At 42.6% G+C, this 27938-nt stretch overlaps 1 protein-coding gene across 4 annotated transcripts; it reads right to left on the bottom strand.

Annotated features, from left to right (window-relative positions):
- LOC311142354 (CREB3 regulatory factor-like) lies at positions 1 to 26885 on the bottom strand. Of its 4 annotated transcripts, none has more exons than XM_084177991.1 (9): positions 26645 to 26884; positions 14974 to 15163; positions 13450 to 13575; positions 10033 to 11260; positions 9313 to 9507; positions 8774 to 8963; positions 2713 to 2786; positions 2364 to 2486; positions 1 to 2227 (listed from the first exon to the last, which is right to left on the bottom strand). In XM_084177991.1, the coding sequence occupies exons 2-9, from the start codon at positions 14980 to 14982 to the stop codon at positions 2109 to 2111; spliced, it is 2064 nt and encodes a 687-aa protein (XP_084034117.1). In that variant the 5' UTR covers positions 14983 to 15163; positions 26645 to 26884; the 3' UTR covers positions 1 to 2108. The 4 variants fall into 4 exon arrangements, with proteins under 4 accessions (XP_084034117.1, XP_084034115.1, XP_084034116.1 ...); XM_084177989.1 differs by having other exon boundaries at positions 10018 to 11260; positions 26645 to 26880; XM_084177990.1 differs by lacking the exon at positions 26645 to 26884 and adding an exon at positions 16384 to 18908 and having other exon boundaries at positions 10018 to 11260.
- Positions 26886 to 27938: the final 1053 nt, after the last annotated feature.

Genomic DNA, 27938 nt, shown 5'->3' with positions numbered 1-27938 from the left:
TTAGCAAACACAACGTGCCATTGGAACACAGGACTGATGGTTGCTGATAATGGGCCTCTGTACACCTATGTAGATATTCCATTAAAAATCAGCCATTTCCAGCTACAATAGCCATTTACAACATTAACAATGTCTACACTGTATTTCTGATCAATTTGATGTTATTTTAATAGACAAAAAAATTGCTTTTCTTTAGAAAACAAGGACATTTCTAAGTAACCCCAAACTTTTGAACGGTAGTGTATGTATATCCGTCTCACCTACATAAATTATAGAAGTGATACACCTTTTGGTTATTTGTGACATTTTGACAAACAGTCAAAATAAAAGGGTATTATGCAATTGTTCTCCCTCTTTTCTACTTTGTGCCAAAGCACAATAAAAAGAGGTGGGAGTATTACATGTAACTTCTGGAATCTTTCAAATGTTTCCAAAGCAACTAATCCACTTGAGAAGCCAACTGACAGGAGCCGTTTAGAAAATATTAATGAATGCTTCTTTCAGTACATAATTGGACCCAAGCAAATTTCACAGTTCAATGAAAATCCCTGACCCTACCACATTTCCTACATTCAATACGGTGTCAGGTAAGCTGTGCAAAACCTTACTTTATCTGGCTAGTCGCCGTTTGCGTTGCATGTGTCTTTGGTACAAAAAGCAATCAAAATATAGTGTGCAAATATTTTTCAAATTCTATACGAATATTATTTTTAACCCTCCCATTCCCATCCCCTGCCCCAAAGTCCAAGTACCGATAACCAAAGTACATTTTTGTCAGAGCCATCTAATAATACAATGCACAGACTCTGTGGCATATATCTACATGTTCCATGTTCTTATGTACATTCAGAATATCTTGAAAGAGCAGAAATACATAACAAACCCCTTGACCTTCCCTGCACCATGTTCTGCTCTCCCTCAGTGTAAAATGGTCCACTATCCTTCAACCACTTGTGTAATCATCTCACTTTAAATACAAGGCACAATGAACAGTACTGTTATTAAATACAAATATGAACACACCAAACTAAGGAACTTCAAACTCTTAGCCCTCTCATCCCTACTTTGCAAGAAGCCAATGGTGTTATCATTTGAAGAGACTTCAACCAAAGGGTATATAGATAGAGGGAATGGTTGGTTATAATCACATCATCTAGCTTATAGTCAGATGACTAAGAATCTTCCCATGCAAAGGATGGGAATATAGTGGCCTTCTGCTCAAGTCTATTTGAAATATCTTCTCAACTGCAAAAACACAGGACAATGGACTATAGAACCATCAGGCCAAATCGCAAAACAACCTTTCTCACTGCATTCCTGTGTATCCTATTTTTTAGCGTCATTCTGTCAAAGTAGACTTCCTTTTTTCATAATATTAGTAGTATTTCAGGTGCTTGTGTGTTTTTGTTGCCTTATAATGTGGTTGGCAGGTTGAGAGTATTGGGTAACATCTCCTCCTATGTGAATGCCATGGTACTAGAATGGGAAAGCAGACCACAACAGGTATGAAGTGTTCCCTATACCTCCACAACAGTATACACTATGGAATACCCAGTGGCTGTTTTTCATCTGGGAAGCACAGTTCAGTAAGGTGACAAGGACATGGGATTGACAAGTTAATATTTAGGTTTCAATACCAAATATCTCGTGCCATCTCGTCGTCTCACTCTAAATATAACGGCATCTTGTGTTGCCTTTCCCACCCTGGTACGCAGGCATGAAACGGGTAGTTTGAACGCTACAGGAAATGGCTACAGCTAGAACTGATAATCATTCTGTTTTGCTTGATTTTTCAACATAAACATTTCGGGAGGTATTTTTCATAGTGGCTTTGAATTCGCAAACACTGCGGCCCTAACCTCACTAGCCATGTGCACTAGCCACGCGCACAAATGGCGAGTAACAGACTACTAAGTGCAGAGATAGATACTAAGTTTCATTTCAGCACATGCTCACAGTATGAAGACATACATACATACATTTGGAGCGTGGTATGTATGTCTTCCCACAGGGCATGGTGATGCGATTCCTGGATGGAATGGGCATGCAGAGGGTGTGCCGTTACAGTGTCGGACAAGAATGGCTTTGAGTGTGCCATCAGCAGACGTCTACACTCTAGACGTGGGTACGCGCAGCCCGACCAGTCCTCCAGTGGGATCCCCTTTGCCAGTGTTCTCTAGGATCTGGTTAACAAAGTCAGACGTCTGCCCGGCAACTGGTGACTTCACTGCAGAATGAAAAAGGACAAGTTTATAGAGTGCTGGATTTTTGCTGCTTCTAACAGCCATTGTTTAAACTGTGTTTGGGCTCAAAACTATATTTCTATATTTCTGTTGCTACTTACGAAAAATAAATAATCTTACCAAGGGTCTCTTCGATGAGTTTGTCCAGAGTTTCAGTCATGCTAGTTCCCTTGTCGTCGCAGATATCCTGCACTCTGTTCACTATCTCTTCCTTTATGGTGTTGATGACAAACAGAAGCCGATCTGGAACAAAAGATAAAAAGGGCAATGTAATTGTTATTTTTTAGAGAGAAAGAGATTGGCAATAAAGCTATTTACAAACACAAACCATAATAACTTCCTTCCCTAAACCACAAATTATTCAGAAGGACAATTGACAGTCTACCAATTGCCCAATGTACAAAACGGAAACCAAGAGAGAAATTGACTGTGGGAAAAGTGTATTATTCAACATAACCTATCAACATACCGTATTCTGTGCCCAGACCCCACAGCTTGACTTTGTTGGCCTCATACTGAGCTTTCTTCTTCAGTCGACAGGCCCTGAACAGAGAGACAAACAGCTGGTGTAAAGGTATAGTTCATTCGGAAAGTATTCAGACCCCTTGACTTTTTCCACATTTTGGTACGTTACAGCCTTATTCTAAAATGGATTAAATTGAAAAAAATCCTCAATCTACACACAATACCCCATAATGACAAAGCGAAAACAGGTTTTTAGAAATGTTTGCCAATTTCTTAAAAACTAAACACTTAAATACCTGATTTACATACACTACCAGTCAAAAGTTTGGACACACCTACTAATTCAAGGGTTTTTCTTTATTTTGACTATTTTTTACATTGTAGAATAATAGTGAAGACATCAAAACTATGAAATAACACATATGGAATCATGTAGTAAACAAAAAAGTGTTAAACAAACCACATTTATTTTATATTTGAGATTCTTCAAATAGCCACCCTTTTCCTAGATAGCTGATGTCCTGAAAGAGCTGCAAAATCTGGACCCCTACAAATCAGCTGGGCTAGACAATCTGGACCCTTTCTTTCTAAAATTAGCCGCCAAAATTGTCGCAACCCCTATTACTAGCCTGTTCAACCTCTCATATCGTCTGAGATCCCCAGAGATTGGAAAGCTGCCGCGGTCATCCCCCTCTTCAAAGGGGGTGACACTCTAGATCCAAACTGTTACAGACATACAGTGAGGGGGAAAAAGTATTTGATCCCCTGCTGATTTTGTACATTTGCCCACTGACAAAGACATGATCAGTCTATAATTTTAATGGTAGGTTTATTTGAACAGTGAGAGACAGAATAACAACAACAAAATCCAGAAAAACACATGTCAAAAATGTTATAAATTGATTTGCATTTTAATGAGGGAAATAAGTATTTGACCCCTCTGCAAAACATGACTTAGTACTTGGTGGCAAAACCCTTGTTGGCAATCACAGAGTTCAGACGTTTCTTGTTGTTGGCCACCAGGTTTGCACACATCTCAAGAGGGATTTTATCCCACTCCTCTTTGCAGATCTTCTCCAAGTCATTAAGGTTTCGAGCCTGATGTTTGGAAACTCGAACCTTCAGCTCCCTCCACAGATTTTCTATGGGATTAAGGTCTGGAGACTGGTTAGGCCACTCCAGGACCTTAATGTGCTTCTTCTTGAGCCACTGCTTTGTTGCCTTTGCCGTGTGTTTTGGGTTATTGTCATGCTGGAATAGCCATCCATGACCCATTTTCAATGCCCTGGCTGAGGGAAGGAGGTTCTCACCCAAGATTTGACGGTACATGGCCCCATCCATCGTCCCTTTGATGCGGTGAAGTTGTCCTGTCCCCTTAGCAGAAAAACACCCCCAAAGCATAATGTTTCCACCTCCATGTTTGACGGTGGGGATGGTGTTCTTGGGGTCATAGGCAGCATTCCTCCTCCTCCAAACACGGCGAGTTGAGTTGATGCCAAAGAGCTCGATTTTGGTCTCATCTGACGACAACACTGTCACCCAGTTCTCCTCTGAATCATTCAGATGTTCATTGGCAAACTTCAGACAGGCATGTATATGTGCTTTCTTGATCAGGGGGACCTTGCGGGAGCTGCAGGATTTCAGTCCTTCACGGTGTAGTGTGTTACCAATTGTTTTCTTGGTGACTATGGTCCCAGCTGCCTTGAGATCATTGACTAGATCCTCCCGTGTAGTTCTGAGCTGATTCCTCACCGTTCTCATGATCATTGCAACTCCACTACGTGAGATCTTGCATGGAGCCCCAGGCCGAGGGAGATTGACAGTTATTTCGTGTTTCTTCCATTTGCGAATAATCGCACCAACTGTTGTCACCTTCTCACCAAGCTGCTTGGCGATGGTCTTGTAGCCCATTCCAGCCTTGTGTAGGTCTACAATCTTGTCTCTGACATCCTTGGAGAGCTCTTTGGTCTTGGCCATGCTGGAGAGTTTGGAATCTGATTGATTGATTGCTTCTGTGGACAGGTGTCTTTTATACAGGTTACAAACTGAGATTAGGAGCACTCCCTTTAAGAATGTGCTCCTAATCTCAGCTCGTTACCTGTATAAAAGACACATGGGAGCCAGAAATCTTTCTGATTGAGAGGGGGTCAAATACTTATTTCCCTCATTAAAATGCAAATCAATGTATAACATTTTTGACATGCGTTGTTCTGGATTTTTCTCACCGTTCAAATAAACCTACCCTTAAAATTATAGACTGATAATTTCTTTGTCAGTGGGCAAACGTACAAAATCAGCAGGGGATCAAATACTTTTTTCCCCTCACTGTATATCCATCCTACCCTGCCTTTCGAAAGTATTTGAAAGCAAAGTTAACAAACAGATCACCGACCACTTCGAATCCCACCGTACCTTCGCTGCTATGCAATCTGGTTCCGAGCTGGTCATGGGTGCACCTCAGCCACGCTAAAGGTCCTAAACTATATAATAACCGCGATTGATAAAAGACAGTACTGTGCAGCAGTCTTCATCGACCTGGCCAAGGCTTTTGACTCTGTCAATCACAGCATTCTTATTGGCAGACTAAATAGCCTTTGTTTCTCAAATGACTGCCTCGCCTGGTTCAACAACTACTTTTCAGATAGAGTTCAATGTGTCAAATCGGAGGGCCTGTTGTCTGGACCTCTGGCAGTCTCTATGGGGGTGCCACAGGGTTCAATTCTCGGGCCGACTCTATTCTCTGTGTATATCAATGATGTCTCTCTTGCTGCTGGTGACTCTCAGATCCACCTCTACGCAGACGACAACATTTTGAATACATCTGGCCCTTCATTGGACACTGTGTTAAAAACCTCCAAACGAGCTTCAATGCCATACAACACTCCTGCCGTGGCCTCCAACTGCTCTTAAACGCTAGTAAAACTAAATGCATGCTCTTCAATCGAACGCTGCTTGCACCCGCCCGCCCGACTAGAATCACTACTCTCGGCGGGTCTGACTTAGAATATGTGGACAACTACAAATACCTAGGTGTCTGGTTAGACCGTAAACTCTCCTTCCAGACTCACATTAAGCATCTCCAATCCAAAGTTAAATCTAGAATCGGCTTCCTATTTCGCAACAAAGCCTCCTTCACTCATGCTGCTAAACATGCCCTCGTAAAACTGACTATCCTACCGATCCTTGACTTCAGCAATGTCATTTACAAAATAGCTTCCCACACTCAACTCAGCAAATTGGATGTAGTCTATCACAGTGCCATTCGTTTTGTCACCAAAGCCCCACATACTACCCACCATTGTGACCTGTACGCTCTCGTTGGCTGGCCCTCACTACATATTCGTCGCCAAACCCACTGGCTCCAGGTCATCTATAAATCACTTCTAGGCAAATCCCTGCCTTATCTTAGCTCATTGGTCACCATAGCAACACCCATCCATAGTATGCGCTCCAGCAGGTATATCTCACTAGTCATCCCCAAAGCCAACACCTCCTTTGGCCGCCATTCCTTCCAGTTCTCTGCTGCAAATGACTGGAACGTACTACAAAAATCTCTGAAGCTGGAGACACTTATCTCCCTCATTAACTTTAAGCATCAGTTGTCAGAGCAGCTTACCGATCACTGCACCTGTACACAGCCCATCTGTAATTAGCCCACCCAACTACCTCATCCCCATATTGTTATTTACATTATTTATTTTGCTCATTTGCACCCCAGTATCTCTATTTGCACATCATCTTCTGCACATCTATCACTCCAGTGTTAATACTAAATTGTAATTATTTTGCACTATGGCCTATTTATTGCCTTACCGCCATAACTTACTACATTTGCACACACTGTATATAGATTTTCTATTTTCTATTGTGTTTTTGACTGTACGTTTTTGTTTATTCCATATGTAACTCTGTGTTGTTGTTGTTTTTAATCGCACTGCTTTTCTTTATCTTGGCCAGGTCGCAATTGTAAATGAGAACTTGTTCTCAACTGGCTTACCTGGTTAAATAAAGGTGAAATAAAATAAATAAAATGTGTTATTTCATAGTTTTGATATCTCCACTATTATTCTACAATGTAGAAGAGGGTAAAAATAAAGAAAGACCCTGGAATGAGTAGATGTGTCTAACCTTTTGACTGGTACTGTAAGTATTCAGACCCTTTGCTATGAAACTTGAAATTGAGCTCAGGTGCATCCGGTTTCCATTGATCATACTTGAGATGTTTCTACAACTGGATTAGAGTCCACACCTGTGGTAAATTCAATTGATTGGACATGATTTGGAAAGGCACACACCTGTCTATTTAAGGTCCCACAATTGACAGTGCATTTCAGAGCAAAAACCAAGCCATGAGGTCGAAGGAATTGTCCGTAGAGCTCCGAGACAGGATTGTGTCGAGGCACAGATCTGGGGAAGGGTACCAAAATATTTCTGCAGCATTGAAGGTCCCCAAGAACACAGTGGCCTCCATCATTCTTAAACGGAAGAAGTTTGGAACGACCAAGACTCTTCCTAGAGCTGGCCGCCTGGCCAAACTGAGCAATCGGGGGAGAAGGGCCTTGGTCAGGGAGGTGACCAAGACCCGATGGTCACTCTGACAGAGCTCCAGAGTTCCTCTGTGGAGATGGGAGAACCTTCCAGAAGGACAACCATCTCTGCAGCACTCCACCAATCAGGCCTTTATGGTAGAGTGGCCAGATGGAAGCCACTCCTCAGAAAAAGGCACCTTGGAGTTTGCTCGGACTTTGCCAAAAGGCACCTAAAGGACTATCAGACCATAAGAAACAAGATTCTCTGATCTGATGGAACCAAGATTGAACTCTTTGGCCTGAATGCCAAGCGTCACGTCTGGAGGAAACCTGTCACCATCCCTATGGTGAAGCATGGTGGAGGCAGCATCATGCTGTGGGGATGTTTTTCAGTGGAAGGAAAGATGACCGGAGCAAAGTACAGAGAGATCCTTGATGAAAACCTGCTCAAGAACACTTAGGACCTCAGACTGGGGCAAAGGTTCAACTTCCAACAGGACAATGACCCTAAGCACACAGCTAAGACAACACAAGAGTGGCTTTGGGACAAGTCTCAATGTCCTTGAATGGCCCAGCCAGAGGACGGACTTGAACCCGATCTAACATCTCTGGAGAGACCTGAAAATATCTGTGCAGTGACGCTCCCCATCCAACCTGACAGAACTTGGGAGGTTCTGCAATGAAGAATGGGATACACTCCCCAAATACAGGTGTGCCAAGCTTGTAGCATCATACCCAAGAAGACTCGAGGCTGTAATCGCTGCCAAAGGTGCTTCAACAAAGTACTGAGTAAATGGTCTGAATACTTATGTAAAAATGTCTAAAACACCTGTTTTTGCTTTGTCATTATGGGGTATTGTGTGTAGATTGATGAGGAAAAAAACAATTGAATCAATTTTAGAATAAGGCTGTAATGTAACAAAATGTGGAAAATGTCAAGGGGTCTGAATACTTTCCGAATGCACTGTATACATATAACAAGAACACCCCTTATGTAGTAACAGTAGTAGTAGTAGTAGTAGTGATAGTAGTAGTAGTAGCAGTAGTGATAGTAGTAGCAGTAGTGATAGTAGTAGCAGTAGTGATAGTAGTAGTAGTAGTGATAGTAGTAGTGATAGTAGTAGTAGTAGTGATAGTAGTAGTAGCAGCAGTAGTGATAGTAGTAGCAGTAGTGATAGTAGTAGCAGTAGTGATAGTAGTAGTAGTAGTGATAGTAGTAGCATTAGTGATAGTAGTAGTAGTGATAGTAGTAGCATTAGTACATTTACATTTTAGTCATTTAGCAGACACGCTTATCCAGAGCGACTTACAGTTTTTTAGTGAGTGCATAAATTTTTCCTTCGTAGTAGCATTAGTGATAGTATTAGTAGTAGTAGTGATAGTAGAAGTAGTGATAGTAGTAGTAGTGATAGTAGTAGTAGTAGCATTAGTAGTAACATTAGTGATAGTAGTAATAGTGATAGTAGTGATAGTAGTAGTAGTGATAGTAGTAGTGGCGTGTAATATTTTAAAGGTTTCAAGGTGAGTATCCAGTACCTAGAGGCCAGTTTGTTCTTCTCCTTGCGGGAGCGTGGGCGGGCTGTGAGGGGCAGCTCGCTGACCGGGGTCAGATCACTGATCACTTTGTTGAGCTTACGTAGCTCGTTCCCGATCTGCAGCAGCTTCCGAGGGTTAGGGGTCAAGTCCTCCACGTCCGTCCGCCGAGACTTCTTCAGAGTGTACTTCCCTGTTCACACAGCCGATCACCGAGCCAGTTAACCACTGAGACATGTCCCTTTGTCAGCAGGGACATTCAAATCCATTTGAGATAGAAATGTGTCTATTCAAAACCCATAAATGTACACTATGAATAATGGAACAGCAATGTTACATTTATAACCTACATAAAGGGTGGAATATACTGTAAGATGTCATCTACTGTAATTGATGAACTATGAAGAGTGTGGCTTCCATCAAGTGCATCTGTAAATGCGGGAATTCATACTTGCTCACATGATTGTGGTTCAATAGATAGTTTGTGGTGACCACTGACCAGATGAGTGTGTGTGTTTTATGAGAGATAAAGCTTGTCTCACCATGGTGTGGGCCGTTCCTCTGGTACATGTTGCTGGGCAGGGTCTCTCTGTCCCACTCAGAGGGCTTGAGCAAGCGTTCCTGCTTGGAGGGGGTGAGCTGCTCGCTGTACTCCCAGAAGTAGCGGCGCTTGCCCCTCTTCCTGGAGATCCCTGCCGTCAGCCCCTTCACGTCCTCCACCGCGTCATTGTCACATCCTGATCACAACAGGCAGGCCAGGGACAGGGAGGAAGGAGAAAGAGAGAGAGAATATTAGCAAGGGAGATAAGGGTGAGGGTAAAGAGATGAAGATGAGAGGAAGAGAGATTAAGAAAGAGAGAGAGATGAAAAAGGAGAGAGATGAAGATAGGGAGAGAGTGATGATGAGAAAAGGGCAGAGGGTCAGTCGATCAGAGAGCCTTCCACTTATAAAACAGCTTAAATAAACCCTTGACCCTGATGATTATACTGTCCAATCTCACCCACCCAAAGCACAAACATGACCCCATTCTCAAGATCCCTTTATAATCCAGAATGCTGACTCACTGGTCCACAATGGGCCAGGCCAAGTTCCCCAATCACACATTTCCTTTCCGAGTGACTCTTCAGCTACAAAGAGATTCCTAACTAGAACTCTGTGAATTTTCTATACAGGGAGCTGACATTTGTAATAAACTGCCGGACTCATTCAGGGCCAATGTGGGTGTCAAAAAAAGGTGAATGTCTACCTGATATATGGCTACCTGGCTCGGAGAAGGCGTCGCTCATGTCCTCATCTTTATCCTCCTCATAATCATCGTCCTCCTCCTCATCTTCCTCATCATCGTTCTCAGAGAGCTCATGCTCGCTGCCAAAACCCTCATCATGATCTTCATCCAGATCTTCATCCAGCTCCACCCCCTCAGCATCTTCTTCGTCCTCCCCCACCTCCTCCTCTTCCTCCTCCTCCTCCTCTTCCTCCTCCTCTTCCTCCATCTCAGTGAGGGCTTTCCCGGCCAGCCTGGCTCGGGTTAGGAACAAGGAGTAGTTGTGCTCCTCTTCCTTCTTCTTGTCAGAGACTGGGTCACTCCCACTGGCAGTCAGCAGGGTCTCGCTAGCACCAGCCCCAGCTACAGGGTAGTGGAGTATGGGGGGCACAGCTCCAGACGTGCCCACTGAGGCAGGTGGCATCTCCCGGCGAGGCAGCTCTACTGTCTTCTCATAGGCCAGGGTGCTGGCGGATGCGGAGGCAGAGGCTGCAGTAGCAGGAGCAGCCACGGGGGCAGCACAGCCAGACGTGGTGGCCAGCTCAGGGGGCTTGCTGCTGTACGTGAAGTGGTTTTCAGCCTCAACCTGATGGGAGGGCATGTCGACTAGGGGCCGGTGGGGCATGCTGACGCGAACCTTTGCCTTGCGCACGTAGTCATTGCAGTGGTAGCCCAGGGTGGCCATCTTGCTGGTCCCCTGGGCCTTGGACATTGTCTCTGTGCTGGACGGGACAGGCCAGGTGGCCTTCTGGGAACCCTTGGCAAAGTCGCCCAGGGGGTTCCTGACCAGGTTGGAGCAGGAAGAGGAGGGGCCCGGGCGGGCGGCTGTTTTCTTGCTCAGGGAGAGTGGGTGGAGGGAGGTGTGCTGCTTCTGGCCCCCTATCAGCAGATCAGGGTGGTAGAGCGTGTCGCACACAGGGGGCTGTGAGTCCTCACTGTTGAGCTGGGCCAGGGTGGGGGTCTGGCCAATCACCTCCTCGTCCTGGTAGGGGCTGGAGAAGTCATCCAGGCCTGCCTCCTTGGTGCCCCAGATGTCACAGCTGGTGAAACGGGTGTACTTGGTCAGGTCCTCCCAGTACGTATCCCACTGCTCAAAGTTAGAGCTGTAGGCCGGATCGCTGTCCACCAGCTCCATAAGGTGCTCCCCACACTCCATCATCTCCTTGCAGTCCCCCACCGTGAAGTGATCAACTCTAGGACTTTGGCGACCAGTCATATCTCTGTCCTGGGGAGGAAAGGAAAGTACAGAGATGAAAATAGTGCATAGAATTGACATTATTGCCCTATCCTTTGATAGATGTGTGATAAGGATAAGTATGCAACCATCTTCAAACAACAATCTTTTGTGTAAATAAAGAGGTTACATTTTTTATTGTATTGTCATAACGTGTTGTGTTCTTTACTACACCACCTGTCCTGCCTCTCTGTATGTGTATTTATCAGGGATCAACATTAGCTGTTGCCAAGGCAGCAGCTACTCTTCCTGGGGTCCAAACAACATTAAGGCACTTACATCACACAAAAAACAAAAGATAAAAACAGTACATCATATAACATTATTACACCACTACATATCTACAATACAAAATTTATAATACCACCATTCAACAATATTACAACGTGTGCGTATGCATGTGTCTGTACCTGTGTGTGTGTGTGTGTGTCTCTTCACAGTCCCCACTGTTCCATAAGGTGTATTTTTATATTTTTTATCTGATTCTACTGCTTGCATCAGTTCCCTGATGTGGAATAGAGTTCTTAGAGTTCTTTGTAGTCAAGTATTCTCACAAAAAACAAGTAGTGATGAAGTCAATCTCTCCTCCACTTCGAGCAATGAGAGATTGACATGAAAATTATTAATGTTAGCTCTTTGTGTACATTAAGGGCCAGACGGGCTGCCCTGTTCTGAGTCCCTCTTTGTCGCACCTGACCACACGACTGAACAGTAGTCCAGGGGAGACAAAACTAGGGCCTGTAGGCCCTGCCTTGTTGATAGTGTTGCAGAGCAGCGCTTTATTATGGACAGACTTCTCAACCATTTTAGCTACTGTTGTATCAACTTGTTTTGACCATGACAGTTTACAATCCAGGGTTACTACAAGCAGTTTAGTCACCTCAACTTGCTCAATTTCCACATTACTTATTACAATATTTAGTTGAGGTTTAGGGTTTAGTGAATGATTTGTCCCAAATATAATGGTTTTAGTTTTTATTTAAATATTTAGGACTCATTTATTCCTTGCCACCCGTTCTGAAACTAACTGCATCGCTGTTAGGTGTTGCAGTCACTTCAGTCGCTGTAGTAGCTGACGTGTATAGTGTTGAGTCATCTGCATACATAGACACACTGGCTTTACTCAAGGCCAGTGGCATGTCATTAGTAAAGATTGAAAAAAAGTAAGGGGCCTAGACAGCTGCCTTGGGGAATTCCTGATTCTACCTGGATTATGTTGGAGAGGCTTCCATTAAAGAACACCCTCTGTGTTCTGTTAGACAGGTAACTCTTTATCCACAATATAGCAGGGGTTGTAAAGCCATAACATACACGTTTTTCCAGCAGCAGACTATGAATGTCAAAAGCCACACTGAAGTCTAACAAAACCGCCCCCAAAATCTTTTTATCATAAATTTCTCTCAGCCAATCAGTAATTTGTGTAAGTGCTGTGCTTGTTGAGTGTCCTTCCCTATAAGCATGCTGAAAGTCTGTTGTCAATTTGTTTACTGTAAAATAGAATTGCCTCTGGTCAAACACAATTATTTCCGAAAGTTTACTAAGGGTTGGTAACAGGCTGATTGGTCGATTATTTGAGCCAATAAAGGGGGCTTTACTATTCTTGGGTAGCGGAATGACTTTTGCTTCCCTCCAGACCTGAGGGCACACACTTTCTAGTAGGCTTAGATTGAAGATATGGCAAATAGCAGTGGCAATATTGTCTGCTATTATCCTTTTCCATCCCAGTTGTCAGACCCTGGTGGCTTGTCATTGTTGATAGACAACAATAATTTGTTCACCTCTTCCACACTCACTTTACGGAATTCAAAATGACAACGCTCGTCTCTAATCATTTGGTCAGTTATATATGGATGTGTAAGTTTGGCGTTTGTTGCTGGCATGTAATGCCTAAATTTGCTAATCTTGCCAATGAAAAAATCATTAAAGTTGTTGGCAATATCAGTTGGTTTTGTGATGAATGAGCCATCTGATTCAATGAACGATGGAGCAGAGTTTGCCTTTTCGCCCAAAATGTCATTTAAGGTGCTCCAGAGCTTTTTACTATTTACCCAATTTGTAAGTCGCTCTGGATAAGAGCGTCTGCTAAATGACGTAAATGTACTATCATTCTTTATATAATTCTTTCTATCATCTGTAAGCTGTGATCCTGCCAGAGGCTCCTCTGCACGGAGAACACTTACCAGTTCGTACATGAAGTCTGGGTCTGTGCTACTCGCCAACAGGTCCGTGCTGGTCAGCGACTGATCAGCAAAAGTATAATTTTGAAAGAAATCCCCAAAGGGAAGATCCATTCCACTGATGCCGGGCTAAGGGGAAATAAACATTCCAAACTATTCAACCTGTTGCAATTCCTGTTGTCCTGAAACAATACTCTGACCAACATGTTTAAATACTGCTTTTCCATTTCAGGGTGAACAGAGATAATTATACTGAACAAAAATAAAAACGCAACATGTAAAGTGTTTGTCCATCGTTTCATGAGCTGACATAAAATATCCCCAAAATGTTCCATATGCACAAAAAGGTTATTTCTCTCAAATTCTCTGTACAAATTTGTTTACATCCCTGTTAGTGAGCATTTCTCCTTTGGCATATCAAGAAGCTGATTAAACAGCATGATCCTTACAGACACAGGCCACTCTAAAATGTGCAGTTTTGTCACACAACACAATGCCACAGATGTCTCAAATTGAGGGAGCATGCAATTGGCATGCTGACTGCAGGAATGTCCACCTGAGCTGTTGCCAGGGAATTGAATGTTCATTTCCCTACCATAAGTCGCCTCCAACATCATTTTAGAGAATTTGGCAGTACGTCCAACTGGCCTCACGACTGCAGACCACGTGTAACCACACCAGCCCAGGACCTCAACATCCAGCTTCTTCACCTGCAGGATAATCTGAGGGGGGAGGGCAGGGGTGCTGAGGAGTATCTGTCTGTAATAAAGCCCTTTTGTGGGGAAAAACTCATTCTGATTGGCTGGTCCTGGCTCCTCAGTGGGTGGGCCTATGCCCTCCCAGGCCCACCCTAATCCATAGATTTGGGCCTAATGAATTTATTTAAATTGACTGATTTCCTTGAACTGTAACGCAGTAAACATTTTGAAATTGTTGCGTTTATATTTTTGTTCAGTATAGTTGTAGTAAAGAGGCAATCTGTTTTGAGGCTACACAGTGTTTGTTTACAATCGTAAAACAAGCTTATATTTTGGGTTCTGATGGGGTACGACAGTTAAACTAAGGTCATGAAGCATTTATAAGTTATATTCTTTAAGAATCAATGGGTATATATATAATTCACTTAAAAGTAAAAAAAATGGATGAACCAACCACAGATTGCCCCTTTAACATTTAGTTAAGCATGGAGAGTAACAGTGAACAAACAACATTTGTGGGGTTGGGTCAACCAGGATAAAAGGGGGAATGTTCCCATGGACATGGGAAATCGCCATAGGCTGTCTGTCCACTGACAGCTATATCAAATAATTGTATAACTAACCGGCGCATTGCTCCATCTGTGGCTATATCATCCACAGAGTAATTGCAGAACAACTAGACTGAGGTTTGTCAGTTTTAGCCTACAGACTGTACATTAACAGTCCAGCAACCTAGTTGTTTTCACTTCAGAAGTTGGTCAATTGCAAGATTATGGAGAGACAAGTGGCTAAAGCTGGACCACTTCTAAAGAACCCTCCCTTCCATTACCTGAGGCATCGCCGAGCACCGATCGCTGTTCCTTATTGTCAATTCTTCCTCCACCTTGTGTCCCAGTCGTCTTTGGATGATGTCAACCGACAGTAGAAAAATCTATGAGTTAATTAACAAAAAGAGTCTTCTTTATTGTGGAAAACTCTGTGAACTCATGGAAGTCTAGTTCTCTTCTGATGCCTGGTGTCTGGAGAGAGATGAGAACACAGGGGGAATAGAAGGGTTAAATTAGTAAGATGTTACATATATATTTTCCTACTTCACCACCTACGATCTTATCCGCCTCAAATATATAATACTGTCACTTAGCCTGCAAGCTGAGATTATGTGCAGATCGTCAAACACTGCTTCTGAGAGTGACTGTCAAGACCGGCTGTTCATTTAAATCAGAACACATAGCCTACTTCTATCAACTCTAGTGTGATAGTTATTAACTCATGACTGCGTTGGTGACGCTCAGTGCAAACTGGGGGTCTTCCATGTTTGTAAAAAATACATAGTCGAAGCCGAGCAAAGTTGCAGACATTGTCCGGTTGCAGCATTTCAGATCCAGAAAATACACTGCAGGCAGCAGATTAGTTTGATGCGAGACAGAATGAGCGCTGAATAAACACTGGGTGTAGGCTATTTTTAAATGACTCTAGCTAGCTACCATTCCCCACTGCCAACTAAGAGTCACAAAGAGAGGGAGCAGAGTCGCTGGACCTCGTTTGCATAACAAATCATGAAAAATATGCTGGGGAGGGAGGGCACTGTGCTGGCCAGCTGTGACACAGAGCAAAACAACCCTGCTCCTCTAGTGGCGGATGACATTTCCTCCTGGTGTGCCAACTCAGTCAAATGAGCTTCTTATCACCCGTCTGCTTTTCACACAGCAGCTTTTGCCCGCAGAGGAAAAACACCAACAGAAAAACACCACCTCTTCCTCTCTCTGCCTGCCACAGCATCACACGCGCACGCACACACACACACACACACACACACGGACTGGCTGAAACTAGTTACACATGCCAAGTCTGCGTTACCGGTTACGCATGCCAAGTCTGCGTTACCGGTTACGCATGCCAAGTCTGCGTTACCGGTTACGCATACCAAGTCGGCGTTACCGGTTACGCATGCCAAGTCGGCGTTACCGGTTACGCATGCCAAGTCGGCTTTACCGGTTACGCATGCCAAGTCGGCTTTACCGGTTACGCATGCCAAGTCGGCGTTACCGGTTACGCATGCCAAGTCGGCTTTACCGGTTACGCATGCCAAGTCGGCGTTACCGGTTACACATACCAAGTCAGTGTTACCGGTTACACATAGCTCACTTTAGGAGCGAGATGTGTTGACGAGTCTTAAAATTCCATGCAAAGGAAAAGTTATGTGCTGTGAGTGAGGTCCTGGTCCTGAAAATACACCCACCTGTTAGAGCCACTCAGATGAAGGAGATTGTGTTTTGGGAGGCACTGTGGGGAAGCCCTTGCTGCAATGTGCTGATGCCATGCGAAACTGCCATGCCAGCCTGGCTACTGCACTCTGCCATTTTAATATCTTTGTCCCCCTAAACACACTGCGTGATGCCTACAGCAACAGTTTCTAAAATGCACGCTACAGAGTAGGTCTATCTCTTATGCCACTCACTTCCTAGTCAGATTTCTCTGATGATAGGTTTCTGTTGACGGTAGAATAAGGAGATGAAAGGAAGGCAGAAATAATAGCAGAATTCAGACATAAACAACTGTGTGCCACACACCCGGTATTGACAGCATTGTAGTCCATCTAGATTAGGGTAGGCTACATGTCTTAGCCTTGTTGGCGCATTAATGAATATTTTGAAATTGGATATCACGACTAAAGCATAATGGGCTCTTCAGTATGCTACGCGGACAGGTTAAGTCAGTTTACCATGGGTACTAACATTATATGGGTCACAATCAATTATTTATATATACACACTAGATGACTGAAAGGGAGCGCAGTTCTGAAGCCACCGCGCATCCATTTTACTACTCCCCCACCATTATAAAAAAGATTTTGGAAGCTATAGAAATGCATGTATTAATGTCTACATTCGTTTTTGCCACATTTATTCTATCACAGACACCTTACTGCATCCTTTTTAACTGTATTACGTGAGCTAAACGTACAAATAAAAAATATAGCAAGCCATTTTCCTTATATATATTATTTTATATAATTTTTTGAGTACTAATGTAACTGTCCCCACTACAATCCCAAAAAAAGGAAATACATGTGACTTTCCTTGAAACATTTCATTGAAATACTGTATCATTCCATTCATTCCTATAGAGGACTGCTTCTGAGTACCACCAATATGGCCGACCAGTGGCTTCAAATCCGCTCATTGGCCAATAAATAGCATCAGCAATCTAGATTTTATATACATCATTGGTCACAATGGATGCCACAAGCTGCTCCTGACGGACATTGAACTTCACTATGCATTAGCTGGCTTCAAAAGGTCTCAACACAATTGGAAAGGCATTAAGCCACAGGCCTTAAGAAAAATGAGCCCCCTTCACAATCTGATTGTGTGGGAAAGAACGACAGATACAAGGGACAGTCATACTCATGTACCAACTTCAAGGTGGGAGGGTCTCACACAAGCACACAAACAACATTTAGGCTAAAACAGCCAGCAAATTACAATTTAAAAGGGGGGGGCACGCTTTCTGTGTAAACTTAAACCAGATATAATGGACCTACATATTTTTGACAAAAATGGAAAGGGGGATACCTAGTCAGTTGTTCAACTGAAATGTGTCTTCTGCATTTAACCCAACCCCTATGATCCCTGACAACAATGAGTACGGTTACATGCACACAATAATATGATTATTGTGAATAGTCATTCATATAATAGTTCGATTTAAACCTTTACATGCATTGCAAGAAGAATGATTTCCCTAATAATCCTGTTTACATGGACATGAACATGAAATCAGGCTACCTGATGGGACTTTGTGAAAAAAAATTCCAAGACGCATACTTTCAGTTTTTCCGAACTCACTTCACTCGCCCAAAAGAAAGCAGCTTGCGCTGGTCATGTGCTGATCAAACACACCACTAGAACTCTGATGAAGGCGTTTGTTTACATGTCCTAATAATTAGAAAGATTGCTCAGAAAAACAGGTGTTTTAATCAGCATATGCTTACTTCGATTATGACCTCAAGCTGATTAAGATAAGCAGAGTAAGGTGTTTACATGACTAATGCCATAACCAGCCTACTGCCATAATCAGTTTAATATCGAATGATTAGTGTGCACGTAAACATACTCAAAGTTTTATTGCATGTTTTCTTACCGGTATCCAGTAATATGAAACCACATAGAACAACCAACAAGACTACCTAGAGTCCTACGCCATGTTGCAAACTTCCCTTCACATTCTCTACTTAATAGCCATTCGGCACTTAATTTGTATAACCGACATGTCACAGGATTTATTTTACTGTAGAGCAGACACAGGCTGTTCTCAGTTCTGTGACCTCGATGTGAAACATGGTCATGCTCTGTGGCTTTGGTTGTCAACAGGAAGAACCGATCACGACAGGCTATAGGGATATTTATTAGTCAGCTCATTTATAAAATGCAGCATATTGATATTAGGGCTGGGAATTGACATGGACCTCACGATACGATCATGATACTTAGGTGCCGATATGATGTATTGTAATTCTAACATGATTCTATAGGCTACGTATTGCATTTTGATACTGCGATTCTTCCAAACATATTGCTCACTGTATGTTTGCTGCAGAGGGACAAGAGAGAGCCATGAGAAAATGGTAATAAAAGCGCTGAAAACATGTTGGCTCAACGTTTTTTTTTTAAAATGGAGACCAAGATATAAGGAGAAATACCAGCGTTTTAGCGCAGCTCCTGCCGACTGGCGCTAGCTAACGTTAACAACCTAGCCAAAAAATATATAAATATACACTACCAGTCAAAAGTTTGGACACACCTACTCATTCAAGGGTTTTTCTTTATTTCTACATTGTAGAACAATAGTGAAGACATCAACACTATGAAATAACACATATGGAATCATGTAGAAACCAAAAAAAGTGTTAAACAAATCAAGATATATTTTATATTTGAGATTCTTCAAATAGCCACACTTTGCCTTGATGACAGCTTTGCACACTCTTGGCATTCTCTCAACCAGCTTCACCTAGAATGCTTTTCCAACAATCTTGAAGGAGTTCTCATATATGCTGAGCACTTGTTGGCTGCTTTTCCTTCACTCCGCGGTCCGACTCATCCCAAACCATCTCAATTTGGTTGAGGTCGGGGGATTGTGGAGGCCAGGTCATCTGATGCGGCACTCCATCACTCACCTTGGTAAAATAGCCCTTACACAGCCTGGAGGTGTGTTGGGTCATTGTCCTGTTGAAAAACAAATGATAGTCCCACTAAGCCCAAACCAGATGGGATGGCATATCGCTGCAGAATGCTGTGGTAGTCATGCTGGTTAAGTGTGCATTGAATTCTAAATAAATCACAGACAATGTCACCAACAAAGCACCCCCACACCATCACACCTCCTCCTCCATGCTTCACGGTGGGAACTACACATGCGGAGATCATCCGTTCACCTACTCGGCGTCTCACAAAGAAACGGAAGTTGGAACCAAAAATCTCACATTTGGACTCATCAGACAAAAGGACAGCTTTCCAGTGGTCTAATGTCCATTGCTCGTGTTTCTTGGCCCAAGCAAGTATTTTCTTCTTATTGGTGTCCTTTAGTAGTGGTTTCTTTGCAGCAATTCGACGATGAAGGCTTGATTCACAGTCTCCTTCAGTCTCCTCTGAACAGTTGATGTTGAGATGTGTCTGTTACTTGAACTCTGTGAAGCATTTATTTGGGCTGCAATTTCTGAGGCTGGTAACTAATGAACTTATCCTCTGCAGCAGAGGTAACTCTGGGTCTTCCTTTCCTGTGGCGGTCCTCATGAGCCAGTTTCGTCATAGCGCTTGATGGTTGTTGTGACTACACTTGAAGAAACGTTCAAAGTTCTTGACATTTTCCAGATTTTCTGACCTTCATGTCTTAAAAGTAATGATGGACTGTCGATTCTCTTTGCTTATTTGAGCTATTCTTGCCATAATATGGACTTTTAACAAATAGGGCTATCTTCTGTATACCACCCCTACCATGTCACAACACAACTGATTGGCTCAAACGCATTAAGAAGGAAAGAAATTCCACAAATTAACTTTTAAGAAGGCACACCTGTTAATTTAAATGCATTCCAGGTGACTACCTCATGAAGCTGGTTGAGAGAATGCCAAGAGTGTGCAAAGCTGTCATCAAGGCAAAGGGTGGCTATTTGAAGTGTCTCAAATATAAAGTATATTTTCATTTCTTTAATACTTTTTGGGTTACTACATGATTCCATTTGTGTTGTTTCATAGTTCTGATGTCTTCACTATTATTCTACAATGTAGAAAATAGTAAAAATAAAGAAAAACCCTTGAATGAGTAGGTGTTCTAAAACTTGACCGGTAGTGTACAGTGAGGGAAAAAAGTATTGATCCCCTGCTGATTTTGTACGTTTGTCCACTGTCAAAGACATGATCAGTCTATAATTTTAATGGTAGGTTTATTTGTACAGTGAGAGACAGAATAACAACAACAAAATCCAAAAAAACGCATGTCAAAAATATTATAAATTGATTTGCATTTTAATTAGGGAAATTAGTATTTGACCCCTCTGCAAAACGTGACTTAGTACTTGGTGGCAAAACCCTTGTTGGCAATCACAGAGGTCAGACGTTTCTTGTAGTTGGCCACCAGGTTTTTTAATTTTTTTTTGTCATTTAGCAGACGCTCTTATCCAGAGCGACTTACAGGAGCAATTAGGGTTAAGTGCCTTGCTCAAGGGCACATCAACAGATTTTTCACCTAGTCGGCTCGGGGATTAGAACCAGCGACCTTTCGGTTACTGGCACAACGCTCTTAACCACTGAGCTACCTGCCACCCCTCTCAGGAGGGATTTTGTCCCACTCCTCTTTGCACATCTTCTCCAAGTCATTAAGGTTTCGAGGCTGACGTTTGGCAACTCGAACCTTCAGCTCCCTCCACAGATTTTCTATGGGATTAAGGTCTGGAGACAGGCTAGGCCCCTCCAGGACCCTAATGTGCTTCTTCTTGAGCCACTCCTTTGTTGCCTTGGCCGTGTGTTTTGGGTTATTGTCATGCTGGAATACCCATCCACGACCCATTTTCAATGCCCTGGCTGAGGGAAGGAGGTTCTCACCCAAGATTTGACGGTACATGGCCCCATCCATCGTCCCTTTGATGCGGTGAAGTTGTCCTGTCCCCTTAGCAGAAAAACACCCCCAAAGCATAATGTTTCCACCTCCATGTTTGACGGTGGGGATGGTGTTCTTGGGGTCATAGGCAGCATTCCTCCTCCTCCAAACACGGGGAGTTGAGTTGATGCCAAAGAGCTCGATTTTGGTCTCATCTGACCACAACACTTTCACCCAGTTCTCTTCTGAATCATTCAGATGTTCACTGGCAAACTTCAGACGGGCCTGTATATGTGCTTTCTTGAGCAGGGGGCCCTTGCTGGCGCTGCAGGATTTCAGTCCTTCACAGCGTAGTGTGTTACCAATTGTTTTCTTGGTGACTATGGTCCCAGCTGCCTTGAGATCATTGACAAGATCCTCCCATGTAGTTCTGGGCTGATTCCTCACCGTTCTCATGATCATTGCAACTCCACGAGGTGAGATCTTGCATGGAGCCCCAGGCCGAGGGAGATTGACAGTTATTTTGTATTTCTTCCATTTAAGAATAATCGCACCAACTGTTGTCACCTTCTCACCAAGCTGCTTGGCGATGGTCTTGTAGCCCATTCCAGCCTTGTGTAGGTCTACAATCTTGTCCCTGACATCCTTGGAGAGCTCTTTGGTATTGGCCATGGTGGAGAGTTTGGAATCTGATTGATTGATTGCTTCTGTGGACAGGTGTCTTTTATACAGGTAACAAGCTGAGATTAGGAGCACTCCCTTTAAGAGTGTGCTCCTAATCTCAGCTCGTTACCTGTATAAAAGACACCAGGGAGCCAGAAATCTTACTGATTGAGGGGGGGTCAAATACTTACTTCCCTCATTAAAATGCAAATCAATTTATAACATTTTTGACATGCGTTTTTCTGGATTTTTTTGTTGTTATTCTGTCTCTCACTGTTCAAATAAACCTACCATTAAAATTATAGACTGATCATTTCTTTGTCAGTGGGCAAACGTACAAAATCAGCAGGGGATCAAATACTTTTTTCCCCTCACTGTATATATACAGTTGAATCGGAAGTTTACATACACTTAGGTTGGAGTTATTAAAACTTGTTTTTCAACCACTCCACAAGTTTCTTGTTAACAAACTATAGTTTTGGCAAGTCGGTTAGGACATCTACTTTGTGCATGACAAGTAATTTTTCCAACAATTGTTTACAGACAGATTATTTCACTTATAATTCACTGTATCACAATTCCAGTGGGTCAGAAGTTTACATACACTATGTTGACTGTGCCTTTAAACAGCTTGGAAAATTCCAGAAAATGATGTCATGGCTTTAGAAGCTTCTGATAGGCTAATTGACATAATTTGAGTCAATTGGAGGTGTACCTGCGGATGTATTTCAAGGCCTACCTTCAAACTCAGTGCCTCTTTGCTTGACATGGGAAAATCAAAAGAAATCAGCCAAGACCTACTTCATCCTTGGGAGCAATTGCTAACGCCAGAAGATACCACATTCATCTGTACAAACAATAGTACGCAAGTATAAACACCATGGGACCACGCAGCCGTCATACCGCTCAGGAAGGAGACAAGTTCTGTCTCCTAAAGATGAACTTACATTGGTGCGAAAAGTGCAAATCAATCCCAGAACAGCAGCAAAGGAACTTGTGAAGATGCTGGAGGAAACAGGTACAAAAATATCTATATCCACAGTAAAACGAGTCCTATATCGACATAACCTGAAAGGCCGCTCAGCAAGGAAGAAGCCACTGCTCGAAAACCGCCATAAAAAAGCCAGACTACGGTTTGCAACTGCACATGGGTACAAAGATGAGAAATACTTTTTGGAGAAATGTCCTCTGGTCTGATGAAACAAAAATATAACTGTTTGGCCATAATGACCATCGTTATGTTTGGAGGAGAAAGGGGGTCGCTTGCAAGCTGAAGAACACCATCCCAACCGTGAAGCACGGGGGTGGCAGCATCATGCTGTGGGGGTGCTTTGCTGCAGGAGGGACTGGTGTACTTCACAAAATAGATCGCATCATGAGGAAGGAAAATTATGTGGATATATTGAAGCAACATCTCAAGACATCAGTCAGGAAGTTAAAGCTTGGTCGCAAATGGGTCTTCCAAATGGACAATGACCCCAAGCATACTTCCAAAGTTGTGGCAAAATCGCTTTAGGACAACAAAGTCAAGGTATTGGAATTGCCATCACAAAGCCCTGACCTCAATCCTATTTGTGGGCAGAACTGAAAAAGTGTGTGCGAGCAAGGAGGCCTACAAACCTGACTCAGTTATACCAGCTCTGTCAGGAGGAATGGGCCAAAATTCACCCAACTTATTGTGGGAAGCTTGTGGAAGGCTACCCGAAACGTTTGACCCAAGTTAAACAATTGAAAGGCAATGCTACCAAATACTAAATGAGTGTATGTAAACTTCTGACCCACTTGGAATGTGATGAATGAAGTAAAAGCTTAAATAAATCACTCTCTACTATTATTCTGACATTTCACATTCTTAAAATAAAGTGGTGATCCTAACTGACCTAAGACAGGGAATTTTTACTAGGATTAAATGTCAGGAATTGTGAAAAACTGAGTTTAAATGTATTTGGCTAAGGTGTAAACTTCCGACTTCAACTGTATATCTTCAACGATAATATTGTGATACTTTACTTTATCAACTGTTACCCCATCACTAATTGATATGATTTAAAAATATATATATATAATAATAATTGGTACAAGGCCAGCATAGATGTATTCTAGAAACACAGTGTCCTATCCTGTGCCCCTTTTGCAGTGCATAAAAACATACATCACTAGCACTGCATATGTCCAGGTTTCATATTATTTTGCTAATATTTAAGGTAGTATCCTACAGAAAAAGCTCTGCCTCCATGCTGAACTGAATCCTTGCCACGTGTGTTGGCTTTATAATATAATTACAACAGAGAGAAATTAATCTCAAGTGTGATAGGCCGATTTGGTAGTGGTAGCAGGAATCATTTGTTGTCATCTCCATTCGCCATTGGCTAATTACACACGGAAATAGCTTCGTCCTTTGCCACTACAATAGAAAAGTAGGCTATAAACATGGCAAGATGAGTCATGCAAATTTATACTCCCGGGCAAATTCTATCCACATCATGCAAGCATATTTATAGGTGTAGGGCCAATACCAACACAAACCAGGAAGCAAATGCAGTACCAGCAACCTTCTAATAATTAACTGACTATGCCTGAGAGACAGGACATTTCTCTGTATTAACTTCAAGGGTTGTTTCCCATTAAAGGTTCAGTAGATAGACTAGATGTTTTAAATTGCATTGATTTCATCTGCAAGGCTGGCACAACATTTGAGATACTGTACTACAAATATACAAAATGGACTGCTTCAGGATTATTGTTGAATTTCTGTAACAAGGCTATTTAGTTCCGTTTTGTTATTTTATCTCAGTTATTACCATGTTATTATTATCACATAGTTAACCAATACACGGAGGCAGACACCTTTCTGTCACGTACTCTGGTCTGAAAGATATCCTCCTGGTCTAACCACCACAGCTGGTAATGACAACTTTGCTTTGAGGACATGTTGGGCAAAGAGTAAAGTCAAGAATGTGTGTGGTATTCTCAGCATGCAGCACACTCTACGTCAAATTTGCAACACTGGCCACCCCTAAGTTTACAGGGGCAAATTGATCATGTAGGCATAATTACAGCAGAAAAATTGGCTAAAAGTCTTAAGAACTATCAACCTATAAAGTACACTGAACAAAAATATAAACGCAACATGTAAAGTGTTGGTCCAATGTTTCATGAGCTGAAATAAAATATGTACTGAAGAGTATTTCTGTCTGTAATAAAGCCCTTTTGTGGGGAAAAACTCCTTCTGAGTGGGTGGGCCTGGCTGCCCATTGGGTTGGCCTATGCCTTCCCAGGCCCACCCATGGCTGCACCCCTACCCAGTCATGTGAAATCCATAGAATAGGGCCTAATCAATTTACTGATTTCCTTATATGAACTGTAACTCAGTAAAATCTTTGTTGCGTTTATATTTATGTTCAGTATAGATATAGGACGCGATTAGATCCCCTGTAGCTCAGTTGGTAGAGCATGGCGCTTGCAACGCGAGGGTTGTGGGTTCGTTTCCCACGGGGGGGCAGTATGAAAATGTATGCACTCACTAACTGTAAGTCGCTCTGGATAAGAGCGTCTGCTAAATTGACTAAAATGTAAATGTGAATTAAATGTCTAGTGTTACACGAGGATGAACTAACGTTAGCGCTACACAGCATAACACCTCTGCAAAATCTGACTTTCGGAGAGGCCTATGGCCAAATGTATATATTGGTGTACAGGATTGTAGTGAGCAATCTAAAAAACAACAACTACAATCGCTAATCAACAGAATTAATATAGTTTTTGAGGCGGACTCAACATGGAGCCCAACACAAACAAGTACAACGTCAAACTAACTTACTACTATCGGGCCAACACCCACGTAATCCTACAGCCCTATTGGTCAAAACGCAGTTATAGCCCGCCTCCAGATATGCACGAATGGTCGGCTTTGCTGTCAATCTCAGGAGATTTCACAGTAGGTTGAGACAGAAAACAACAAACAATTTAAAGGCTTGTTTTTGTGGCCTAAATAGCTAACTAAATACATGCAAAATTACCCCTTGACAGGCCGAATTCGCAAAGGAGATCATTTTACTGAGGTGTACGTAATCCTCTTAACATAACTTATTGAGAAAACACGCATATATAGTCAATATTATAAACACACGACGTGGATCTCGGTGACACTGAACAAAAGTAAGCATTGAAAACCGTCCCGACTAGCTGACGCCCATTCCCCGAAATGACCATTTGTCAACAAACTCGGTCAAATGTTGTCTTTATACTCTGCTCAGTTTACCTAGAATGTTCTAGATCTTTTTCTCGAGCTCTGTATCAGCATGGTGGGGGTGGGGGCGTGTACCCTGAGAGGATGTTGACGTGTGTAGATTTTAGTTGACCCAAAAATAATTAATGGTGTAATATCTGGTTTCAACACCCACATGATCAAAAAGATCACAAAATGTTAATCTTAAAAACAATAATTTCGTAAAAAATAAAAAATAAAGCTATTGAAACGAGTTACAATGTGCCTGCACATATCTACAGTAGTCTTGATAAAACAAAAAAAGGTTTGTCAAATAGGTAAGCCGTTTTAGTTCAGTAGGATTTAACGCGAAAATAGCTCAATCTTGTTTCCTACCAACCAGCTACATTATGGCCTCCGTCCCGCCCCTCTCACGGCAGCACGATACAACTAGCTCACCAAGAGGTAACAAGCATACGAATAAACATTATCCACAAAGTTTGGCAAATGGTTTTAAAATCGTTCAACTCACCTTTAGAAACCCCATATGAAAGTTTTGTGTCGTGTTTCGCTTCGTGTTTATTCCTATCTGAGCAATAACAAAGCCATTTCAATGGAGTCCACGCTACCTTTCTCTTGCGTTTGTTTTGTTTTTCTTCTTCCTGACAGGTTCCTGGAAAGCGCGTGACTACCTAGTCACGTGGTCCTTCACGGACCAATCGCAGTGAAGCTTTAGGATTGACCCAAAACTTTGCAAGTAAATTACGGTATCCTACAGCAACATTGCACACACTTCAGATGCTATAATACGGTTATCCAGACATTTATATTATATGGAAGTAATATAAATACTTCAATAATGACAATTATATTTTTCCAAAGGCCCTAGGTTACATTTACTTGGTGCAAGCATGAAACTCAAGTCCTTAGAGTTTACAAATAAAATACTGTACATTATAAATACCATCTTTGAATAGATCTGCCATAATACTATATGTTATGTACTGTGATTTGACATTGTTACTATGTTGGGAAAAATCAGTCATGATAAGATAAACATGGAACATACAGACTAGGTTAACTCATTTAGTTGTCATTACTGCCTGTACAGGACTTGCTTGGACACATTTTGTCCCCAAAAATGTACAGTACAAAAACAAAATTACGAATTTTGAGGCATCTACAAATATTCATTGTAACAGACAAGTTGGTAAGATGAATAGACAACACAACATGAGTTTCGAGAAACACTTAAAGCTGATAGGATGAGCAAGGTCATGTGCATTCAATCATGGCTGAAAATCCTATACCCAAAATACTTAGTAACTGTGTGGTTAATAAAATAAATATAAACTAAGCCAAGGATTCCATTGGTGGGAGGGTCTGAGCTCAGGGCCTTGTGGGACAGTCTGGAGGACTTAGATCTGCCTGCGCTCCCGGGCCACATGCCAGACTCTCTCTCTCTCTCTCGCTCTCTCTCTCTGCAGTAAGAAATAAAACAATCACTTCCACTCAATGACATTTTACATTTGAGTCATTTAGCAGACACTCTTATCCAGAGCGACTTAGTGCATACATTATTTTTTTTATTTTTCATACTGGCCCCCCGTGGGAATCAAACCCACAACCCTGGTGTTGCAAACGCCATGCTCTACCAACTGAGCTACATCCCTGCCGGCCATTCCCTCCCCTACCCTGGGCCAATTGTGCGCCACCCCATGGGTCTCCCGGTCACGGCCGGCTACGACAGAGCCTGGATTCGAACCAGGATCGGGAGTGGCTCTAGTGGCACAGCGATGTGCCTTAGACCACTGCGCCACTCGGGA

Source organism: Coregonus lavaretus, assembly GCF_964263955.1.
Source record: "Coregonus lavaretus genome assembly, chromosome: 15".
In the NCBI taxonomy this organism is placed as follows: Eukaryota; Metazoa; Chordata; class Actinopteri; order Salmoniformes; family Salmonidae; genus Coregonus; species Coregonus lavaretus.
The sequence above is the reverse complement of the archived record's forward strand: the minus strand, read 5'-3'. Positions and strand labels throughout refer to the sequence as shown.